Source organism: Coregonus clupeaformis, chromosome 1 (genome assembly GCF_020615455.1).
Source record: "Coregonus clupeaformis isolate EN_2021a chromosome 1, ASM2061545v1, whole genome shotgun sequence".
NCBI classification, from domain to species: Eukaryota; Metazoa; Chordata; class Actinopteri; order Salmoniformes; family Salmonidae; genus Coregonus; species Coregonus clupeaformis.
Window position 1 is genome coordinate 76,686,442 of NC_059192.1, and position 19,879 is coordinate 76,706,320.

Sequence of the window (19,879 nt, forward strand, 5' to 3'; positions counted from 1 at the left end):
TTGTGGGAGGCTCTATTGTAAACCAATCATTAGGGTGTTTTTGTTTGGCCCAAAGACATGACTGAAACAGGAATCAACTTTACCACAACTCATGTGTAGCCTACAGTGAATAAATAAATGTGATTGAGGCTCTCTCTCACTAATTGATTGTAGATTGTACACCACAGGAGGTTGGTGGCACCTTAATTGGGGAGAACGGGCTCGTGGTAATGACTGGAATCAGTGGAATGGTATCAAATACATCAAACACATGGTTTCCAGGTGTTCGATGCCATTCCATTTGCTCCGTTCTGGCCACTATTATGAGCCGTTCTCCCCTCAGCAGCATCCACTGTTGTACACAGATATAATTTCAGTTCGTGAGTAGGTGTTGGAGACATGTTTTTTTTCTCAACATTATAAAGAAAACCTTTAATAAACAATGGCAACACTGCCATGTTGATATGAGCCTTGCTGTTGGAAAACCACAGTAGAGTACGACTTTCTGCTGTCGCAGATGCACCTCCCCCGTCTTCACTCCTCGACTTTCGTCTACGGTCAGTTGCTTTAGCCTTACTACTCAAACGCGCCCAATCATTTGGCTCTCTGCGTGACAGAGTTGGACAGAATCTCGCGAGAGCTGACGTCCGCTAAAAATACTTGAGAGAACAACGATATTATTTTTTTAACGGCTGATTCCTACCTCGAATGCAGACATCTGACGGGCATTTCAAGACGGACAAATAACGGTATTTCTATTGAAGGGAATATTGGCAGATTATATGAAATCAGACCATTGCGCTCAAGATATGTATTTTATGGAATTTGTTTGCAACGAAAAAATCTCGGATGGAGAAGAGAAAGAAACACAGGAAATAAGCGATATAGTGTGCACGCTCACAACCATCTCTTTAATGTCCTAATAACGGCGAAATGGTCGCACAACGTTTGAATTTTCCTTCCCTTCATCTTTCAAAAATATTTTTTCCCAGACACCATAAGCTACCAGGTGGCAATACTGGCCGAATGGGTGAAACAGCGGGCGTTCATAGCCAGGGCCATGGTCGATATTTATAAGTCAATGGGAAGGCAGTTTGCAAAGGCAACTTTTCACATAACGGAAACGGCTTTGCATAACTCCTACACCAGGGTTGCTGCGTATGCGCCATAAAGATGAGAGGCTTTGCCCTTCTCCCCCAAGAGGACCACGACAACGCTTCCACTGGGCAAGACCAAAACATTGATATGGGACGTTGAAATCCATGCCTGAGTCTCTTCCATCCTATTTGCCTTTGGAGGGCGAGATAAAGGAGCCTTTCCTTCTTGACTCAATGTAAAGGAGAAGAGTGCATCCACGTCTGAGAAATGGATAAACTCACCGTCATATCAGGATGCCTCTTTCTAGCGGCAGATATCTTTGCCATCGCCAGTATTGCCAATCCAGACTGGATCAACACAGGAGATGCAACTGGTAAGTTAGGTGAATTAACTTCATTCATATATTTCCTTGACAGCCCAGGCACACATTATCTTTCTAGTATCTACCATCGGGCTGTAGGTTGCTACAGCTGGCTGTATCTACCATCGGGCTGTAGGCTGCTACAGCTGGCTGTATCTACCATCGGGCTGTATCTGTCACCCTGTGTGGCCCCTAAGGGGGCTTTGTTGACAATTATCAATAATGTGCATTAACCCCTTTGACACACTATTCTTATAGGAATTCACTGCATGTAACCCAAACTTTTTGAATCATTCTCTTTCCACTCTACTGCATCAGCCACGCTACACCACCACCCTCTTCCAAATATAACACTTTGGCATTCTGGTGACCTTTCTCTTGAGCTTCAGAATGTAATAATGTGGCATCATCTAATACCTTCTACATTTTCTGTTACACTTATACAAGCAGTCCTGACCTCTTTCTCACCACATACACCCCATCCCTCTCCAAAATACTTTGGCATTATGCTTTTTCTTTCTCTCTCTCGCTCTTGTCCTCTCAGGGCTTGTCCTCAAACCACCAATCATCATCCTCCACAGCTGCTGATAAATTAAGTACCTTCTATTGTTTCACCCCAACATGCCCTGATACCCCATGTCCCTTCAAGGCATATAAGCTACCCTGTACCAGCTACCAACTCACCTCCCTGATACCCCTTGTCCCTTCAAGGCAAATAAGCTACCCTGTACCAGCTACCACCTCACCTCCCTGATACCCCATGTCCCTTCAAGGCATATAAGCTACCCTGTACCAGCTACCAACTCACCTTCCTGATACCCCATGTCCCTTCAAGGCATATAAGCTACCCTGTACCAGCTACCAACTCACCTCCCTGATACCTAATTTTCCTTCAAGGCATATAAGCTACCCTGTACCAGCTACCAACTCACCTCCCAGAGCAGGGTGACAGTTGACAAATAGTGTGTCAGAGTTGTGAAGTGAGTGCTACTTATCCAGCTATGCCCATGGAGGTCTGTTCAGCTCTCCACTCACTTTGTATGTTATTTAGTGCATTCGGAAAATATTCAGACCCCCTGACTTTTTCCACATTTTGTTACGTTACAGCCTCATTCTAAAATGGATTAAATTGTTTTTTCCCTCATCAATCTACACAGAATACCCCATAATGACAAAGCAAAAACAAATCTGAAATACACATTTACATAAGTATTCAGACCTTTTACTCAGTACTTTGTTGAAGCACCTTTGGCAGTGATGACAGCCTCGAGTCTTCTTGGGTATGACGCTACAAGCTTGGCACACCTGTATTTGGGGAGTTTCTCTCATTCTTCTCTGCAGATCCTCTCAAGCTCTGTCAGGTTGGATGGGAGGATCGCTGCACAGCTATTTTCAGGTCTCTCCAGAGATGTTAGATCGGGTTCAAGTCCGGGCTCTGGCTGGGCCACTCAAGGACATTGAGACTTGTCCCGAAGCCACTCCTGCGTTGTCTTGGCTGTGTGCTTATGGTCGTTGTCCTGTTGGAAGGTGAACCTTCGCCCCAGTCTGAGGTCCTGAGTGCTGTGGAGCAGGTTTTCATCATGGATCTCTCTGTACTTTGCTCCGTTCATCTTTCCCTCAATCCTGACTAGTCTCCCAGTCCCTGCCGCTGAAAAACATCCCCACCGCATGATGCTGCCACCTCCATGCTTCACCGTAGGGATGGTTGACGTGACGCTTGGCATTCAGGCCAAAGAGTTCAATCTTGGTTTCATCAGACCAGAGAATCTTGTTTCTCATGGTCTGAGAGTCTTTAGGTGCTTTTGGCAAACTCCAAGTGGGCTGTCATGTGCCTTTTACTGAGGAGTGGCTTCCGTCAGGCCACTCTAGCATAAAGGCCTGATTGGTGGAGTGCTGCACAGAAGGTTGTCCTTCTGGAAGGTTCTCCCATCTCCACAGAGGAACTCTGGAGCTCAATCAGAGTGACCATCGGGCCCTTCTCCCCCGATTGCTCAGTTTGGCCGGTCGGCCAGCTTTAGGAAGAGTCTTGGTGGTTCCAAATGTCTTCCATTTAAGAATGACAGAGGCCACTGTTTTCTTGGGGACCTTCAATGCTGCAGAAATGTTTAGGTGTCCTTCCCCACATCTGTGCCTCGACACAATGATGTCTCGGAACTCTACGGACAATTCCTTCGACCTCATGGCTTGGTTTTTGCTCTGACATGCACTGTCAACTGTGGGACCTTATATATACAGGTGTGGGCCTTTCCAAATCAAGTCCAATCAATTGAATTTACCACAGGTGGACTCCAATCAAGTTGTAGAAACATCTCAAGGATGATCAATGGAAACGGGATGTACCTGAGCTCAATTTCAAGTCTCATAGCAAAGGGTCTGAATACTTATGTAAATATGGTATTTTTTATTTTTTTATTTTTTTTTATACATTTGCAAAAATGTCTAAACCTGTTTTTGCTTAGTCATTATGGGGTATTGTGTGTAGATTGGGGAGGAAACATATTTATTTAATCCATTTTAGAATAAGGCTGTAATGTAACAATGTGGAAGAAGTGAAGGGGTCTGAATACTTTCCGACTAACCCCTTGCCACCAACATCACAGGCTAACCCCTTGCCACCAACAGCACACACTAACCCCTGGCCACCAACATCACACACTAACCCCTGGCCACCAACATCACAGGCTAACCCCTGGCCACCAACAGCACACACTAACCCCTGGCCACCAACATCACACACTAACCCCTGGCCACCAACATTACACACTAACCCCTGGCCACCAACATCACACACTAACCCCTGGCCACCAACATCACACACTAACCCCTGGCCACCAACATCACAGGCTAACCCCTGGCCACCAACAGCACACACTAACCCCTGGCCACCAACATCACACACTAACCCCTGGCCACCAACATTACACACTAACCCCTGGCCACCAACATCACACACTAACCCCTGGCCCCCAACATCACACAATAACCCCTGGCCACCAACATCACATAATACATCTAAGGTGACCTTCAAAAAAAATATATATATTTCACCTTTATTTAACCAGGTAAGCCAGTTGAGAACAAGTTCTCATTTACAACTGCGACCTGGCCAAGATAAAGCAAAGCAGTGCGATTAAAAACAACAACACAGAGTTACATATGGGGTAAAACAAAACATAAAGTCAAAAATACAACAGAAAATAGATATACAGTGTGTGCAAATGTAGCAAGTTATGGAGATAAGGCAATAAATAGTGCAAAATAATTACAATTCGTATTAACACTGGAATGATATATGTGCAAATAGAGATACTGGGGTGCAAATTAGCAAAATAAATAACAATATGGGGATAAGGTAGTTGGGCGGGCTAATTTCAGATGGGCTGTGTACAGGTGCAGTAATCGGTAAGGTGCTCTAACAACTGATGCTTAAAGTTAGTGAGGGAGATAAGATAATGTCTCCTGAGTGGCGCAGTGGTCTAAGGCACTGCATCGCAGTGCTAGCTGTGCCACTAGAGATCCTGGTTCGAATCCAGGCTCTGTCGCAGCCGGCCGCGACCGGGAGACTCATGGGCGGTGCACAATTGGCCCAGCGTCGTCCAGGGTAGGGGAGGGAATGGCCGGCAGGGATGTAGCTCAGTTGATAGAAGGTTTGATTCCCACGGGGGGCCAATATGAAAAAAAAAAATATATATATATGTATTCACTAACTGTAAGTCGCTCTGGATAAGAGCGTCTGCTAAATAACGTAAATGTAAATGTAATAAGTCTCCAGCTTCAGAGATTTTTGCAGTTCGTTCCAGTCATTGGCAGCAGAGAACTGGAATGAATGGCGGCCAAAGGAGGTGACCAGCTCAGTGTTGGCTTTGGGGATGACCAGTGAGAAATACCTGCTGGAGCGCATACTACGGGTGGGTATTGCTATGTTGACCAATGAGCTAAGATAAGACAGGGATTTGCCTAGCAGTGATTTATAGATGGCCTGGAGCCAGTGGGTTTGGCGACGAATATGTAGTGAGGACCAGCCAACAAGAGCGTACAGGTCACAGTGGTGGGTAGTATATGGGGCTTTGGTGACAAAACGGATGGCACTGTGATAGACTACATCCAATTTGCTGAGTAGAGTGTTGGAGGCTATTTTGTAAATGACATCGCCGAAGTCAAGGATCGGTAGGATAGTCAGTTTTACAAGGGCATGTTTGGCAGCATGAGTGAAGAAGGCTTTGTTGCGAAATAGGAAGCCGATTCTAGATTTAACTTTGGATTGGAGATGCTTAATGTGAGTCTGGAAGGAGAGTTTACGGTCTAACCAGACACCTAGGTATTTGTAGTTGTCCACATACTCTAGGTCAGACATGCCGAGAGTAGTGATTCTAGTCGGGTGGGCGGGTGCCAGCAGTGTTCGATTGAAGAGCATGCATTTAGTTTTACTAGTGTTTAAGAGCAGTTGGAGGCTACGGAAGGAGTGTCGTATGGCATTGAAGCTCGTTTGGAGGTTTGTTAACACAGTGTCCAAAGGGAAGGGCCAGATGTATACAAAATGTGGTTTTGTGTGTGGAGGTGGATCTGAGAGTCACCAGCAGCAAGAACGACATTATTGATATACACAGAGAAAAGAGTCGGCCCAAGAATTGAACCCTGTGGCACCCCCATAGAGACTGCCATAGGTCCAGACAACAGGCCCTCCGATTTGACACATTGAACTCTATCTGAGAAGTAGTTGGTGAACCAGGCGAGGCAGTCATTTGAGAAACCAAGGCTATTTAGTCTGCCAATAAGAATGCGATGGTTGACAGAGTCGAAAGCCTTGGCCAGGTCAATGAAGACGGCTGCACAGTACTGTCTATTATCGATCGCGGTTATAATATCGTTTAGGACCTTGAGCGTGGCTGAGGTGCACCCATGACCAGCTCGGAAACCGGATTGCATAGCGGAGAAGGTACGGTGTCATTCGAAATGGTCGGTGATCTGTTTAACTTGGCTTTCAAAAACTTTCGAAAGGCAGGGCAGGATGGATATAGGTCTGTAACAATTTGGATCTAGAGTGTCACCCCCTTTGAAGAGGGGGATAATCGCGGCAGCTTTCCAATCTCTGGGGATCTCAGATGTTACGAAAGAGAGGTTGAACAGGCTAGTAATAGGGGTTGCGACAATTTCGGCGGCTAATTTTAGAATGAAAGGGTCCAGATTGTCTAGCCCAGATGATTTGTAGGGGTCCAGATTTTGCAGCTCTTTCAGAACATCAGCTGTCTGAATTTGTGTGAAGGAGAAGCGGTTGCAAGTTGCAGCGGCGGGCGCAGAGCTGGTGGCCGGTGTAGTGGTAGCCAGGTGGAAAGCATGGCCAGCCGTAGCAAAATGCTTGTTGAAATTCTCTATTATTGTAGATTTATCGGTGGTGATAGTGTTTCCTAGCCTCAGTGCAGTGGGCAGCTGGGAGGAGGTGCTCTTATTCTCCATGGACTTTACAGTGTCCCACAACTTTTTGGAGTTAGTGCTACAGGATGCAAATTTCTGTTTGAAAAAGCTAGCCTTTGCTTTCCTAACTGCTTGTGTATATTGGTTCCTAACTTCCCTGTAGAGTTGCATATCGCGGGGGCTATTCGATGCTAATGCAGTACGCCACAGGATGTTTTTGTGCTGGTCAAGGGCAGTCAAGTCTGAGGAGAACCAGGGGCTATATCTGTTCTTAGTTCTGAATTTTTTGAATGGGGCATGCTTATTAAAGATGGAGAGGAAAGCACTTTTAAAGAACAACCAGGCATCCTCTACTGACGGAATGAGATTGATATCCATCCAGGATACCTGGGCCAGGTCAATTCGGAAGGCCTGCTCGCTAAAGTGTTTTAGGGAGCGTTTGACCGCGGACCCGTTACGGACGCAGGCAATAAGGCAGTGATCGCTGAGATCCTGGTTGAAGACAGCGGAGGTGTATTTAGAGGGTACGTTAGTCAGGATGATATCTATGAGGGTGCCCATGTTTACGGATTTAGGGTTGTACCTGGTAGGTTCTTTGATAATTTGTGTGAGATTGAGGGCATCTAGTTTGGATTGTGGGATGGCCGGGGTGTTAAGCATATCCCAGTTTAGGTCACCAAGCAGTACGAACTCTGAGGATAGATGGGGGGCAATCAATTCACATATGGTGTCCAGGGCACAGCTGGGGGCTGAGGGGGGGCTGTAGCAAGCGGCAACAGTGAGAGACTTATTTCTGGAAAGTTGGATTTTTTTGAAGTAGGAGCTCAAACAGTTTAGGCACAGACCTGGATAGTATGATAGAGCTCTGCAGGCTCTCTACAGTAGATTGCAACTCCACCCCCTTTGGCAGTTCTATCTAGACGGAAAATGTTGTAGTTGGGGATGGACATTTCTGCATTTTTGGTGGCCTTCCTAAGCCAGGATTCAGACACTGCTAGAACATCAGGGTTGGCGGAGTGTGCTAACGCAGTGAATAACTCAAACTTAGGAAGGAGGCTTCTGATGTTAACGTGCAGAAAACCAAGGCTTTTACGGTTACAGAAGTCAACAAATGATAGCTCCTGGGAATAGGAGTGATACTGGGGGCTGCAGGGCCTGGGTTAGCCTCTACATCACCAGAGGAACAGAGGAGGACTAGGATAAGGATACAGCTAAAGGCTTTAAGAACTGGTCTTCTAGTGCGTTGGGTACAGAGAATAAAGGGGGCAGATTTCCGGGCGTTGTAGAATAGATTCAGGGCATTATGTACAGACAAGGATATGGGTACAGTGGAGGTAAACCTAAGCGTTGGGTAACAATGAAAGAGATCGCATCACTGGAGGCACCGATTGAGCCGGTCTCCGCGTGTATGGGGGGTGGAACAAAGGAACTATTTGAGGCAGTTTGAGAGGGACTTGGGGCTCTACAGTGAAGTTGTATAATAAGAACTAACTGGAACCGCAATAGGCAAGGCATATTGACATGGGAGAGAGGCATAAAGCAATCACAGGTGTTATTAGAGAGAGCTAAGACAACAACTGGTAATGGCGATGAAAGTTTGGGCTGAGGCTAAACAGATAAACAGGACAGGGTACCGTGTAAAGGAACAGTCCAGCAGGCATCAGCTGTGCAGCTGAGTGATCATAAGGTCCAGTGAACAGCAATATGTGAGTCCGAGAGCAGTTCGAATTGGCGCTACAGCACAGCGAGCAGGTAGCACGGCTGTTGTTTGCGTGTGCTAGCGGGCCGGGGCTAGCAGATGGATCTTCGTGGTCGTCGCAACGGGAAGCCTGTTGAAACCACAGACGATTACGTCGGCAGACCAGTCGTGATGGATCGGCGGGGCTCCATGTCGACTCTAGGAGGTCCCATCCGGTTGACAGAGAGGTAGATAGCCGGGAGATGTGCCTGACTCGAAGCTAGCTCAAGGCTGATTAGCCAACAACAACATCCATTTGGTTGCAGCTAGCTAGATGCGATGATCCGGTGTTAAAGATCCAGTGATTCCGGCAGAAAATCCGATATGTTCTGGGTCGATAACGCGCTGTGCAGACTGGCCGATAATAGTCCAGGTTAGAGCTGGCTGGTAGGTAGTGCAGGCCACGGACAATGGTGAAAAAACGCTAACGGTGGCTAATAGCAAGTAGCTAGTTAGCTGGCTACTCCCGTCCGGTAGACAGAGAGGTAGATAGCCGGGATATGGGCCTGGCTCGAGGCAAGCTGGTGCTTGCTTTGGGGGCAGTGGTGATTAGCCTACAGCAACATCCATTCGGTTGCGGCTAGCTAGTTGCGATCCGGTGTTAATGTCCAGTGATTCAGTTATTCCGGCAGAAAATCCGATGTTCTGGGTGAAAACCACTAACGGTGGCTAATAGCAAGTAGCTAGTTAGCTGGCTAGCTAGTTTCAACTGGAGATTCTAGATAAAGGTGAGTAAATAATAGTATCCGTTCCACATTGAGTGAGGCGGGTTGCAGTAAAGTATATTTAGTAGAAGGATAAAGTGTGATAGGGAAATATATACGTCAAATACAAAAAAACAGGCTATTTACACGGACACACAAAAGAGAACACGACCGCACTGCTACGCCATCTTGGATCATCAGCACTTTGAGCATTTATGGGAACCTGAAATGTATAGCCTCCATTACACTTTTACAGCACAGACCAGGAGTATTCAGGTAGAACATACCTCCATAACACTGTTACAGCACAGTCCAGGAGCATTCAGGTAGAACATACCTCCATAACACTGTTACAGCACAGTCCAGGAGTATTCAGGTAGAACATACCTCCATTACACTGTTACAGCACAGACCAGGAGCATTCAGGTAGAACATACCTCCATTACACTGTTATAGCACAGTCCAGGAGCATTCAGGTAGAACATACCTCCATAACACTGTTACAGCACAGACCAGGAGCATTCAGGTAGAACATACCTCCATTACACTGTTATAGCACAGTCCAGGAGCATTCAGGTAGAACATACCTCCATAACACTGTTACAGCACAGACCAGGAGCATTCAGGTAGAACATACCTCCATAACACTGTTACAGCACAGACCAGGAGCATTCAGGTAGAACATACCTCCATTACACTGTTATAGCACAGTCCAGGAGTATTCAGGTAGAACATACCTCCATAACACTGTTACAGCACAGTCCAGGAACATTCAGGTAGAACATACCTCCATAACACTGTTACAGCACAGACCAGGAGCATTCAGGTAGAACATACCTCCATAACACTGTTACAGCACAGTCCAGGAGTATTCAGGTAGAACATACCATACAAAGAAGGAACAGAAACAGGCTTGAGGTCCACCCATATTGTGTTTTCAGTCATTACTAGCCAGACTTCCCTTGTGAGACTTCCCCTCTCATCCCACACAGAGAAGGTATGAAATCAAGCAGGGTTAAAAGCCTTTTGTTCCAGCCTAATTTGCCTAATAGTAATTACCAGGTGGAGAGAAGTATTGTTTGTAAATGGTAATGTGTGGTCTGCTGGGCGGGAGAATTCTTTCAGTTGAAGCACTCGCAGCTTAATTATTAATTAAGGAAATTGCCTTGACTGGAAGGCCCTGTTTGTGTATCTGAGGTCCAAACATATTGTTTTGTCCAGGTGAAATAGATAAATGCTTAGACCTACACTCTTAGAAAAAAAGGTTTCCAAAAGGGTTATTCGGCTGTCCCCATAGGATAACCTTTTTGGTTCCAGGTAGGACCCTTTATGTAAAGGGTTCTACATAGAACTCAAAAGGGTTCTACCTGGAACCAAAAGGGGTTCTTCAAAGGGTTGTCCTATGGGGATAACTGAAGAACCATTTTAGGTTCTAGATAGAAAAAAAGGTGCTAAGAGTGTAGTTGTTCTTGCCAATTAAGTTAACTTCCTGGTCTAACTCATGCTCTTTCCAGATGATGCTTATTGCACACAGATAAACAGATGTTGACAATGAATCCATCAGATTGGCAGATGTTGTTATAAACACAAATGTCTCTCTCACCACCTGTAGTTTAGCCTGGAAATGAATCATTATGGTTTATTTGTTTACAGCAAACCTCTGTCCTCTCCATGTAGTTATCCAGGATGTGAAGGTTTATACAAGTTTATAGAGGTGTGTGTGTGTGTGTGTGAGACTAGCGTGCTTCCTGCTTGTTACGCAGGTATTCTGTAGTGAAGTCTGAAGCAGCAGGGGACTGACTGGGGCTGCATGGGGAAGTGTTTACTAACAACAGACATTGGCCCACAATCACACGCACGCATGTACAGACACACACCTCCCTCTGTCTCAACGCCCTGGCTATCAGACAAGCTTGATGTCTGATGTGTTACACACTTAAAACAGCTGCTGAACAGTCCCGAGAATTAGAAATGTCTTCCAAGAATCCCTTAGAAGAAAAAGTACAATTTACACCAATGACAAGCTATGGAATGGGTGTGTAAGCTTGCTTAAGAGAGGGAAATATTGTGTCATGATAGGATATAGTATGTGACTTTTGTAACATTTAATCAGTATCTTTGATTCTTTGACAGTGGAATATGTGACACTATGCTTCTATGAGGCAATACCTTTTCACTAAGGAAATGAAGTGGTTGGGATGTTTATTTCTGTTGTGCCCTTCCCTTAGATGAAAGAATGTATAGGGAAGGAACAGGATATCCTGTGTAGAAAATGGAGGGGCTGAGAGATCATGTAATCAGCATAGTATGCATATAGTAGTATGCTCTCTCGTTGCAGGCTCATACAACCATTTATAGATATGCTACCTCATAGTTGACACATCTATTCTACTGTATATCTAGGAAACAGGACACAGCAGTTTGGTTTAGTAATGAGTAATTACATTAGGGTGCCATGTCAATAGCCATGATATAACAGCTGTGGTCAGCATTAGATCCACATACAGTAGGCCTGCATGTGTCTTCACATCAAAGGCGGCTGGTGGCACCTTAGTTGGGGAGGACGGGCTCATAGTAATGGCTGGAACGGAATTAATGGAATGCTATTGAAAATATCAAACTTATGGTTTCCATGTGGTTGACACCATTCCATTCACTCCGTTCCAGACGTTATTATGAGCTGTCCTCCCCTCAGCAGCCCCCTGTGGTTCACATACTGAACACCGAATGGCAAATCACTCAATTGCTAGTACCAAGCCTAAGAACAAAGTCCCCATCTTTGCCAGTATACTCACATCAAGGGTGCCATGTAAAAATCTTCCCAGCGTGAAATAGTTCCCAATCGTTCTGATTGTGACGTCATGCTGTAAAATTTCTCCCAGCGTGAAAATGTTCCCAGTTCAATAATTGCACACACATCTCTTTATGTGGATGGCTGAGCTCATGTGGATGCCTCCCTCTCACAACCCCCCTCGACCTCGAAAAACTATTCTGTGGGTACGCGCATATGCTTCACACATCTGCCAATCAATGGTGGCAAGGAGTATTGACACTGACCAATCAGAAGCTTGTTGAGGCGTGAGGTCAGCATATAAATACCTGGACTCGCGCATCAAAGTGCTGAGGGTTGATGTGAGAAGAGATTTTTTGCAATTGCAAAGACTTAGGCGCTACTTTTTTGATTGACAGTGCATATATTTGTTAGTTAGTTAGCTAGCTAGCTAAATCAAGGGCGAGGGAGGGTGTGAGAGAAACATCTGCATGAGCTCAGCCATCCACATAAAGAGAAGCACAATTATTGAACTGGGAATATTTTCACGCTGTGAGAAATTTTACAACATGATCACATCATAATCAGAACGATTGGGAACTATTTCATGCTGGGAATTTTTACATGGGCAGTATACTATACGTTCTTCAACTTTTGAGGGAGCAGGGAGGCTCATCATATTGGTCCATACTCCTTCCCTCCCCCTCAGTGATGTATGTTCTTGTCTCAGAACCATAATGGGGCATTTGTAAGTCTCCGTCCATCTCTCTAATCCAATAGACTAAATATGGTTGTGCCTTGCCTAGGGTTGGGTGGTATCCAGATTTTCATACCGTCATACCGTTTCTGTGCTATACCGGGGTATACGGTATTACCGAATGTGCACACAAAGGGTACTACTGCGGATGCACAAAACACTTAATGCAACAGGGATCTGGATCCAGGAGGGGGTTGAATGTCTCTGCAGCAACCAAGAAGCTTGATCTTGACATGTAGCCACAAACCAAATGCATAGCTGGAGCCCTGAGCTGGATATAATTTATTTGACACATCTTACATTTCTTATACTTAACTTATAGATATAAGCAGTGGCGTCGCACGCATCCCCCGCAAGGCGAGGGTGCCCCCAACCCCCCAAAATTAAAACAGTATTGAAAATCATACCGTCGGTATTTTGAAATACCCGGTATACGGTATAAATGGTATATCTCACAATCCTTGCCCACTGTTCATCTCTCCTTTCTGTCTCCAGCCTCTGGAAGACACAAAGTGCTGGCTCAGGGATAACTCCTTGTCTCCTGAGAGACTAAGCAAGAGACGGGGGAGAAAGGGGTCGGAGGATTTAATTTCACATTTCTCTCATTCAAATCTATACTGATGAATTGTCCTTTTGTAGCTGGATGGACGAGGGGGTTGAGTGTTGCTGAGTTGACACGTTCTGTGTTGGGTTAGGGAGGGTGGGGTTCATATATGCTGTTATTGTTGTTGGAAGAGTTATGTGTTCAGCAGGCCTAGCTTGCTGACATAATTGAACCCAGCAGGCTTTGGGGCAGGAGAGGAGAGGCTCTTTGGCAGTGAGTTACTTTCTGATGTGACGCCTTCTCTCCCCCCTCTCTCTTTTCTGATGGGAAACCTTCTCTCCTCTCTCTCTCTTTTCTGATGGGAAACCTTCTCTCCTCTCTCTCTCTTTTCTGATGGGAAGCCTTCTCTCCTCTGTCTCTCTTTTCTGATGTGAAGCCTTCTCTCCTCTGTCTCTCTTTTCTGATGTGAAGCCTTCTCTCCTCTCTCCTCCCTTTATCTAATCTCTCTCCTCTGTGGTTTCAGGGGCTCTGAGTCCCCCTCTGCTTTCTTTATCCTTCCTTCCCTCTAGCTCTCTTCCTCTCTCTGGTGTCACGGCCTCTGGTCCTGAGCCATCCGAGTCTTACGGCATTGATTGATTCCTCAGGGACCCCTGCCATTGGTCCAGGGCCTAAGAGTCCCACTCTTCGGCCTTGTTACCATACCAACCTTCCTTGAGCTATACTTTGTGTGGTGACAGGGCACTGGAAGTGGAAGTGGAATCCGGTGTCACCAGGGAGGTCATTAGTCCAGACGTGATGTAATGCAGTCATGCCTCATACAGATCTTAGCTTATCTAATGGGGACACCATCACAAGTTGAGGGATATTTTAGAACTGATGCAATCTACTGCTATGGGTTATGCTTCTTCTAATAAAACAATGTGTACAGAAAGTTAAAAGCTTCTGCTGAAATGTAACAAATGTTGTTGTTGTGGTGGGTGAGAGCACAGTTGACCTAAACAGCGAGAGTATGCTATGTGTGTGATGAAAGATATTCTCCCTCCGTGGGTGTATGTAATCAAGCACTCTCTGTAGCAGTGGAGGCTGCTGAGGGTAGGACGGCTCATAATAATGGCTAGAATGGAGTGAATGGAATGGCATCAAACCATGTGTTTGATGTATTTGATACCATTCCACCTATTCCGCTCCAACCATTACCACGAGCCCGTCCTCCCCAATTAAGGTGCCACCAACCTCTTATGTTTGGTAGGTGCTCTGACAGTGGGACTGCTGCTGTGTGGGATCTAACCCTGACTGATCTCTCTGTCTCTCTCTCTCTGTCTCTGTCTCTCTCTCCGTCTCTGTCTCTGTCTCTCTGTCTCTCTCTCCCTCTCGCTCTGTCTCTCTCTCCCTCTGTCTCCCTCTCTGTCTCTCTCTGTGTCTGTCTCTGTCTCTCTCTCCCTCTCTCTCCCTCTGTCTGTCTCTGTCTCTCTGTCTCTCTCTGTCTCTCTCTCTTTCTGTCTCTCTCTCTCTGTCTCTGTCTCTCTCCGTCTCTGTCTCTCTCTCCCTCTCGCTCTGTCTCTCTCTCCCTCTGTCTCCCTCTCTGTCTCTCTCTGTGTCTGTCTCTGTCTCTCTCTCCCTCTCTCTCCCTCTGTCTGTCTCTGTCTCTCTGTCTCTCTCTCTTTCTGTCTCTCTGTCTCTCTCTGTCTCTGTCTCTGTCTCTCTCTCCCTGTCTCTGTCTCTCTGTCTCTAGGTTCCCTGACGGTAGGCCTGGTGCGGCAGTGCCAGACCATCCACGGTCGTGAACGGACCTGTATCCCCCCGCGGCTGCCCCCAGAGTGGGTCACCACCCTCTTCTTCATCATCCTGGGCATCATCTCCCTCACGGTGACCTGCGGCCTGCTGGTGGCGTCACACTGGCACCGTGAGGCCACCCGTTACGCCCGCTGGATCGCCTTCACTGGGAGTATGTTTTATTTTGACTTATTAAATGGTTATTTAACCAGACAGGTCAATGGGGAACCAGTTCTCGTTTACAGTGACGGCCAAGAGACCAAGACCACAATACAATAAATACAGAAACATGGCCAACACTGTCACCATTTAAGTCATGAGTGGGGCCAGACAGAATCCCCATAATTCCCTATGTGGGCTCTGGTTAAAGTAGCACACTAGACCAGGGAATAGGGTGTCATTTGAGGCAAAGCCATTAGTTACAGCTTTGAAACACCTTGAGATTCTTGTTATGTCACTAATGGATGTTAGCAAATTGATTTGAGTAAGCCGAGATTAATGTCACTTGGGTTTAATTTTAGTAAAAGCTTTTGTGTGGTAACTGTGTGGGCAGCAGGTAGCTTAGCGGTTAAGAGCATTGGGCCAGTAACCGAAAGGTCGCTCGTTTCGAATCCCCAAGCCGAATAGGTGAAAAATCTGTTGACGTGCCCTTGAGCAAGGCACTTAACCCTAATTGCTCCTGTAAGTCGCTCTGGATAAGAGTGTCTGCTAAATGGCCTAAATGTTAAAATGGAACTGAGCTGAGTGGCTCCTTGAACACGCTACAGTAAATGGGGTTGCTATGAGCGGCGCTAAAACCAGTAGGAGGGATTTTTAGTGGTCCAAGGGATATGACGGAATAACATTCCTTTGTTATTATTATTATTATTATTATACTTCAAGAGGTTATTTTAGACAAATCATTATTGGGCTAAAATTACCTCTTGAGGTATAATAATAACCAAGTAATGACAATGTAATTTGTAAGTCGCTCTGGATAAGAGCGTCTGCTAAATGACTTAAATGTTAATATGACAATGTAAATTGATTTTTTTCAGCTCTGTCACTTAGGTCAGGTTTCCACGACAATGAAAACGCAATATAGAATTTAGCCTGAGATCATGTTGCTGCCTACTCTTTAAAAGTTGTAAGAGATATTGCTCCCTAAAACTGATGTACTGTGAATAGTGTTTTTAAGAAGAGTGTGTTTCTAAACGTTGTTTCCTCTCTCCTCCACAGTGATCCTGCTCTGTATGGCAGCTCTTATATTTCCTATAGGATTTTACATCGATGAGGTCGGGGGACAGCCTTATAAACTACCAAACAACACAGTGGTGGGGTCCTCATATGTACTCTTTGTTCTATCTATATTTTTCACTATAGTGGGACTACTGTTTGCAGGGAAGGTCTGCTTGCCTGGGTGACCTATCAGGCACTTTGTTTTTTGTAAACATTTTTGTGCTTAGAGAAATGCCTTCGGAGAGGCATTTGCTAGGCCTGACATTTGAAAATGGTCACCTGGAAGGAAAGAAGAGGAACTGTGAGAAACACTCTTTCCGTGCGTTTGTGGAAGAACTCTCTGATGTACCTTTGGATGACAGGACTCTACGGCCCCTAGCCCTGGTCTATAGGACAGGTAGTAGGCACTAGCCTGTCTGTGTTCATAGATCTGGGAGGAATGGACACCTATCCAGCCCCTCACAGATCAGTGAACACAGGAGTTTCCTTCCACAAATGGAGTGCCTTTTCGGGGTAGTGTAACTTTTTTATTTCACCAAATTTGAACATTCTGTCAAAGAGCACATGTTCAACTTCATAACAAACATGTTTTCCCATCTCCATCTCCTTGTGGAAAAAACATATTTAAAAAGGAATAGTTTTACCATATTAAAATGAGAGTTCAGTTCACGTAAAAGGGGTTGACCTGAGGGACAAATGTAAATGAATCACTAATCACATGAGATAAATAATAATCTTAAGAAATGACTTTGTCAAAGCAACAAATTATATTACAATGATGGTGAAAACTTGGGGAAATTTGACAGTTAAGTGGGTTAAAATCTTCAAGTCGGATAAACATGACGTGGGACATGCCAAAATTGGGATGTTCTGAGAAAACAACCTTGATTTTAATGTAAAACACACTACTATTGGATTTTTTTAATGTTTAGTTAGAGTGTAGATTTATTTGATCCAATTGTTAAATTGAGTGTTTTATCAAAATGTGCACACAATGATACCAGGACATAAAAGGCTTCATGGATCGACCCAGGAGGGGGAGTGGCTAGAGCCTGAAACCGACATCATCAGGACAGGGAAGACTCACACATGGCCATGACAACAGGATGTCAAGTCACTCCGCACCATAAGAAGCACAGTGGTAGAAAGGCTGGAGCTGGAAATAGGAAAGATTAAGCCATAATTGTGTAGATGATGCGTGTATAGTTGGAAGTTGAGTTAGACCTCAGAGCTGTTGTCTTGGGTTCTATGAGTGAATCTAGATTCATGGTGAAACTATCAAAAGCAGGGAATCTGTTGGATCACATGATGATGGAAAGCAATTAGAACTCATTCTATACAATTTAAAAGTAATTTGTGGAAGAGTAAAATGATTCATTTGTTTTCATGAGAATGCATTATCTTCCCAAGATGGAGCATTTATAGTCCTTTTTTTTAATGGTCAATGCACTGTATCATGGAATTCCTACATGTCTGTTTTCTTAGTTTTTTACATCTGTCAATTTGTTCGGATGACTGGCTGACTTGCTCATGTAGGCTACATAGACAATGGCTGTCGTTGATTGAGGAAGCACTGTGATATACATCATCTCATTAAAAGTTACACAACATGACAAATTATCTAATCTATTTGTTGTATACTGAAGAATGGGGAGAACATTATATCATATAAGCAATGCACACTGAACAAAAATATAAATGCAAAACATGCAAACATTTCAAAGATGTTACAGTTCATGTAAGGAAATCAGTCAATTGATTAGGCCCTAATCTATGGATTTCACGACTGGGAATACAGATATGCATCTGTTGGTTACAGATACCTTTTTTTAAAAGGTAGGGGCGTGGATCAGAAAACCAGTCAGTATCTGGTTTGACCACAATTTGCCTCATGCAGTGCGTCACATCTCCTTTGCATAGAGTTGATCAGGCTGTTGATTGTGGCCTGTTGAATGTTGGCCCACTCTTCAATGGCTGTGTGAAGTTACTGGATATTGGCGGAACTGGAACATCCTGTCGTACACGTCGGTATGCTGAATGGGTGACGTCTGTTGAGTATGCAGGCCATGGAACAACTGGGACATTTTCAGCTTCCAGGAATTGTGTACAGATCCTTGCGACATGGGACCGTGCATTACCATGCTGAAACATGAGGTGATGGCAGCAGATGAATGGCACGACAATGGGCCTCAGGATCTCGTCATGTTATCTCTGTGCATTCAAATTGCCATCGATAAAATGCAATTGTGGTCGTTGTCCGTAGCTTATGCCTGCCCATATCATAACCCCACCGCCACCATGGGGCACTCTGTTCACAACGTTGACAGTAGCAAACCGCTTGCCCACACGACGCTGTCTGCCACCTGCCCGGTACAGATGAATATGGGATTCATCTGTGAAGAGCACACTTCTCCTAAGTCCCAGTGGCGTCGAAGGTGAGCGTTTGCCCACTGAAGTCGGTTACGACAAATGTTCCTTCTAATTATTTGGGGGCAATGAGCAAATTGTAGGTCTTGTGAGGGGAAATTGTGTGCAACTTCGGGCACGCGTTTACAGTGAACACTGAGGCTGTACTGTTGGTGAAACCATACAGGAGAGGAAGTACAGAACCAACGACGCTAGACGGAGAGGAATATGTTTAAGCAAAAGGCAGTTTATTAAACACAGAGATAGCTGGTACTGCTCAAGCTACATGCATGGGCCCAATGCATGGACCCATTTCAGTTGCCTCTTATGGAGACAGTTGAGAAGGGACCAAAAACAAGAGTTTTCAGCATTACTTTATACAATGCAACACAAAGGAAGGGGTCCTTCTTCTAGTCCCTTGATTGGTTCCGGAGGCGTAGGAGGCGGGTCTGCTCTGTCCAGAGTAGAAGCCCCATTTTGTGCACGGCAGAGTCCTCTGCCCTAGGCACCCGACCAGTAGAAAAAAGTGCAGTGTGTGTGTGTGCGTAACTCGTGAGGCATGAGGATGAGTGTGCGTATGCATGGAGATGTGTGTGTGAATGTGTGTATGTTCTCAAAGGAAAGTCTCGTGGGGAGCAACCAGATTGTGGCCTGTGGCGTGGGAGTTGTCCTTGAGAAGATATTGGCTCTGTCCATTGTTCTTGCATAGGAACAGCATTGATTGAAAACAAGCTCCTAACATTAAAATGGGTCATGCACAAGATTTTAGTCAGACCAAGCTATAACATTTTAATATTTACTACGACAGTACCCTTACAGTTTTAGACAGTAGCCAATAGGCTATTGTGGCTATTTGAGCATAATGTAGGCCTACCAACAAAACCAATGGAGAAAATCCCATAACATTTTCACATGGAAATAGCTTTTGATTTGTTTGCTATAGCGTACAGTAGCCTGCAAGCCTACATTGCAGGCCTACATTGCATGAGACTTTTAATAACGTTTTTACATGGACATTAATTAATGATTTTTTACTTGGTCTGTAACACCATGGGTCAAATAGGTGACTGTAAATTGCATTGTATTGTATGATCCAAGAAACCACTTTGCAAAATAAAA

The 19,879-nt window shown here is 45.1% G+C and overlaps 1 protein-coding gene across 2 annotated transcripts; it reads left to right on the top strand.

Moving 5' to 3' along the window:
* The first annotated feature begins 638 nt into the window (after positions 1–638).
* LOC121577630 (uncharacterized protein C16orf52 homolog B) lies at positions 639–17,974 on the top strand. 2 transcript variants are annotated; one of them, XM_041891379.2, is made up of 3 exons: positions 639–1,459; positions 15,096–15,308; positions 16,355–17,974. In XM_041891379.2, exons 1-3 carry the CDS (start codon positions 1,345–1,347, stop codon positions 16,537–16,539), a joined length of 513 nt encoding a protein of 170 aa, XP_041747313.1. In that variant the 5' UTR covers positions 639–1,344; the 3' UTR covers positions 16,540–17,974. The 2 variants fall into 2 exon arrangements, with proteins under 2 accessions (XP_041747313.1, XP_041747323.1); XM_041891389.2 differs by having other exon boundaries at positions 639–1,450.
* Positions 17,975–19,879: the final 1,905 nt, after the last annotated feature.

Excerpts from the sequence above, each read along its gene's own strand:
- LOC121577630 (XM_041891379.2), top strand. The coding sequence starts at position 1,345 with ATGGATAAACTCACCGTCATATCAGGATGCCTCTTTCTAGCGGCAGAT. Across the intron at positions 1,460-15,095 it reads AGATGCAACTGGTAAGTTAG|GTTCCCTGACGGTAGGCCTG; the intron begins GTGAATTAACTT and ends CTCTGTCTCTAG. Across the intron at positions 15,309-16,354 it reads CTGGATCGCCTTCACTGGGA|TGATCCTGCTCTGTATGGCA; the intron begins GTATGTTTTATT and ends TCTCCTCCACAG.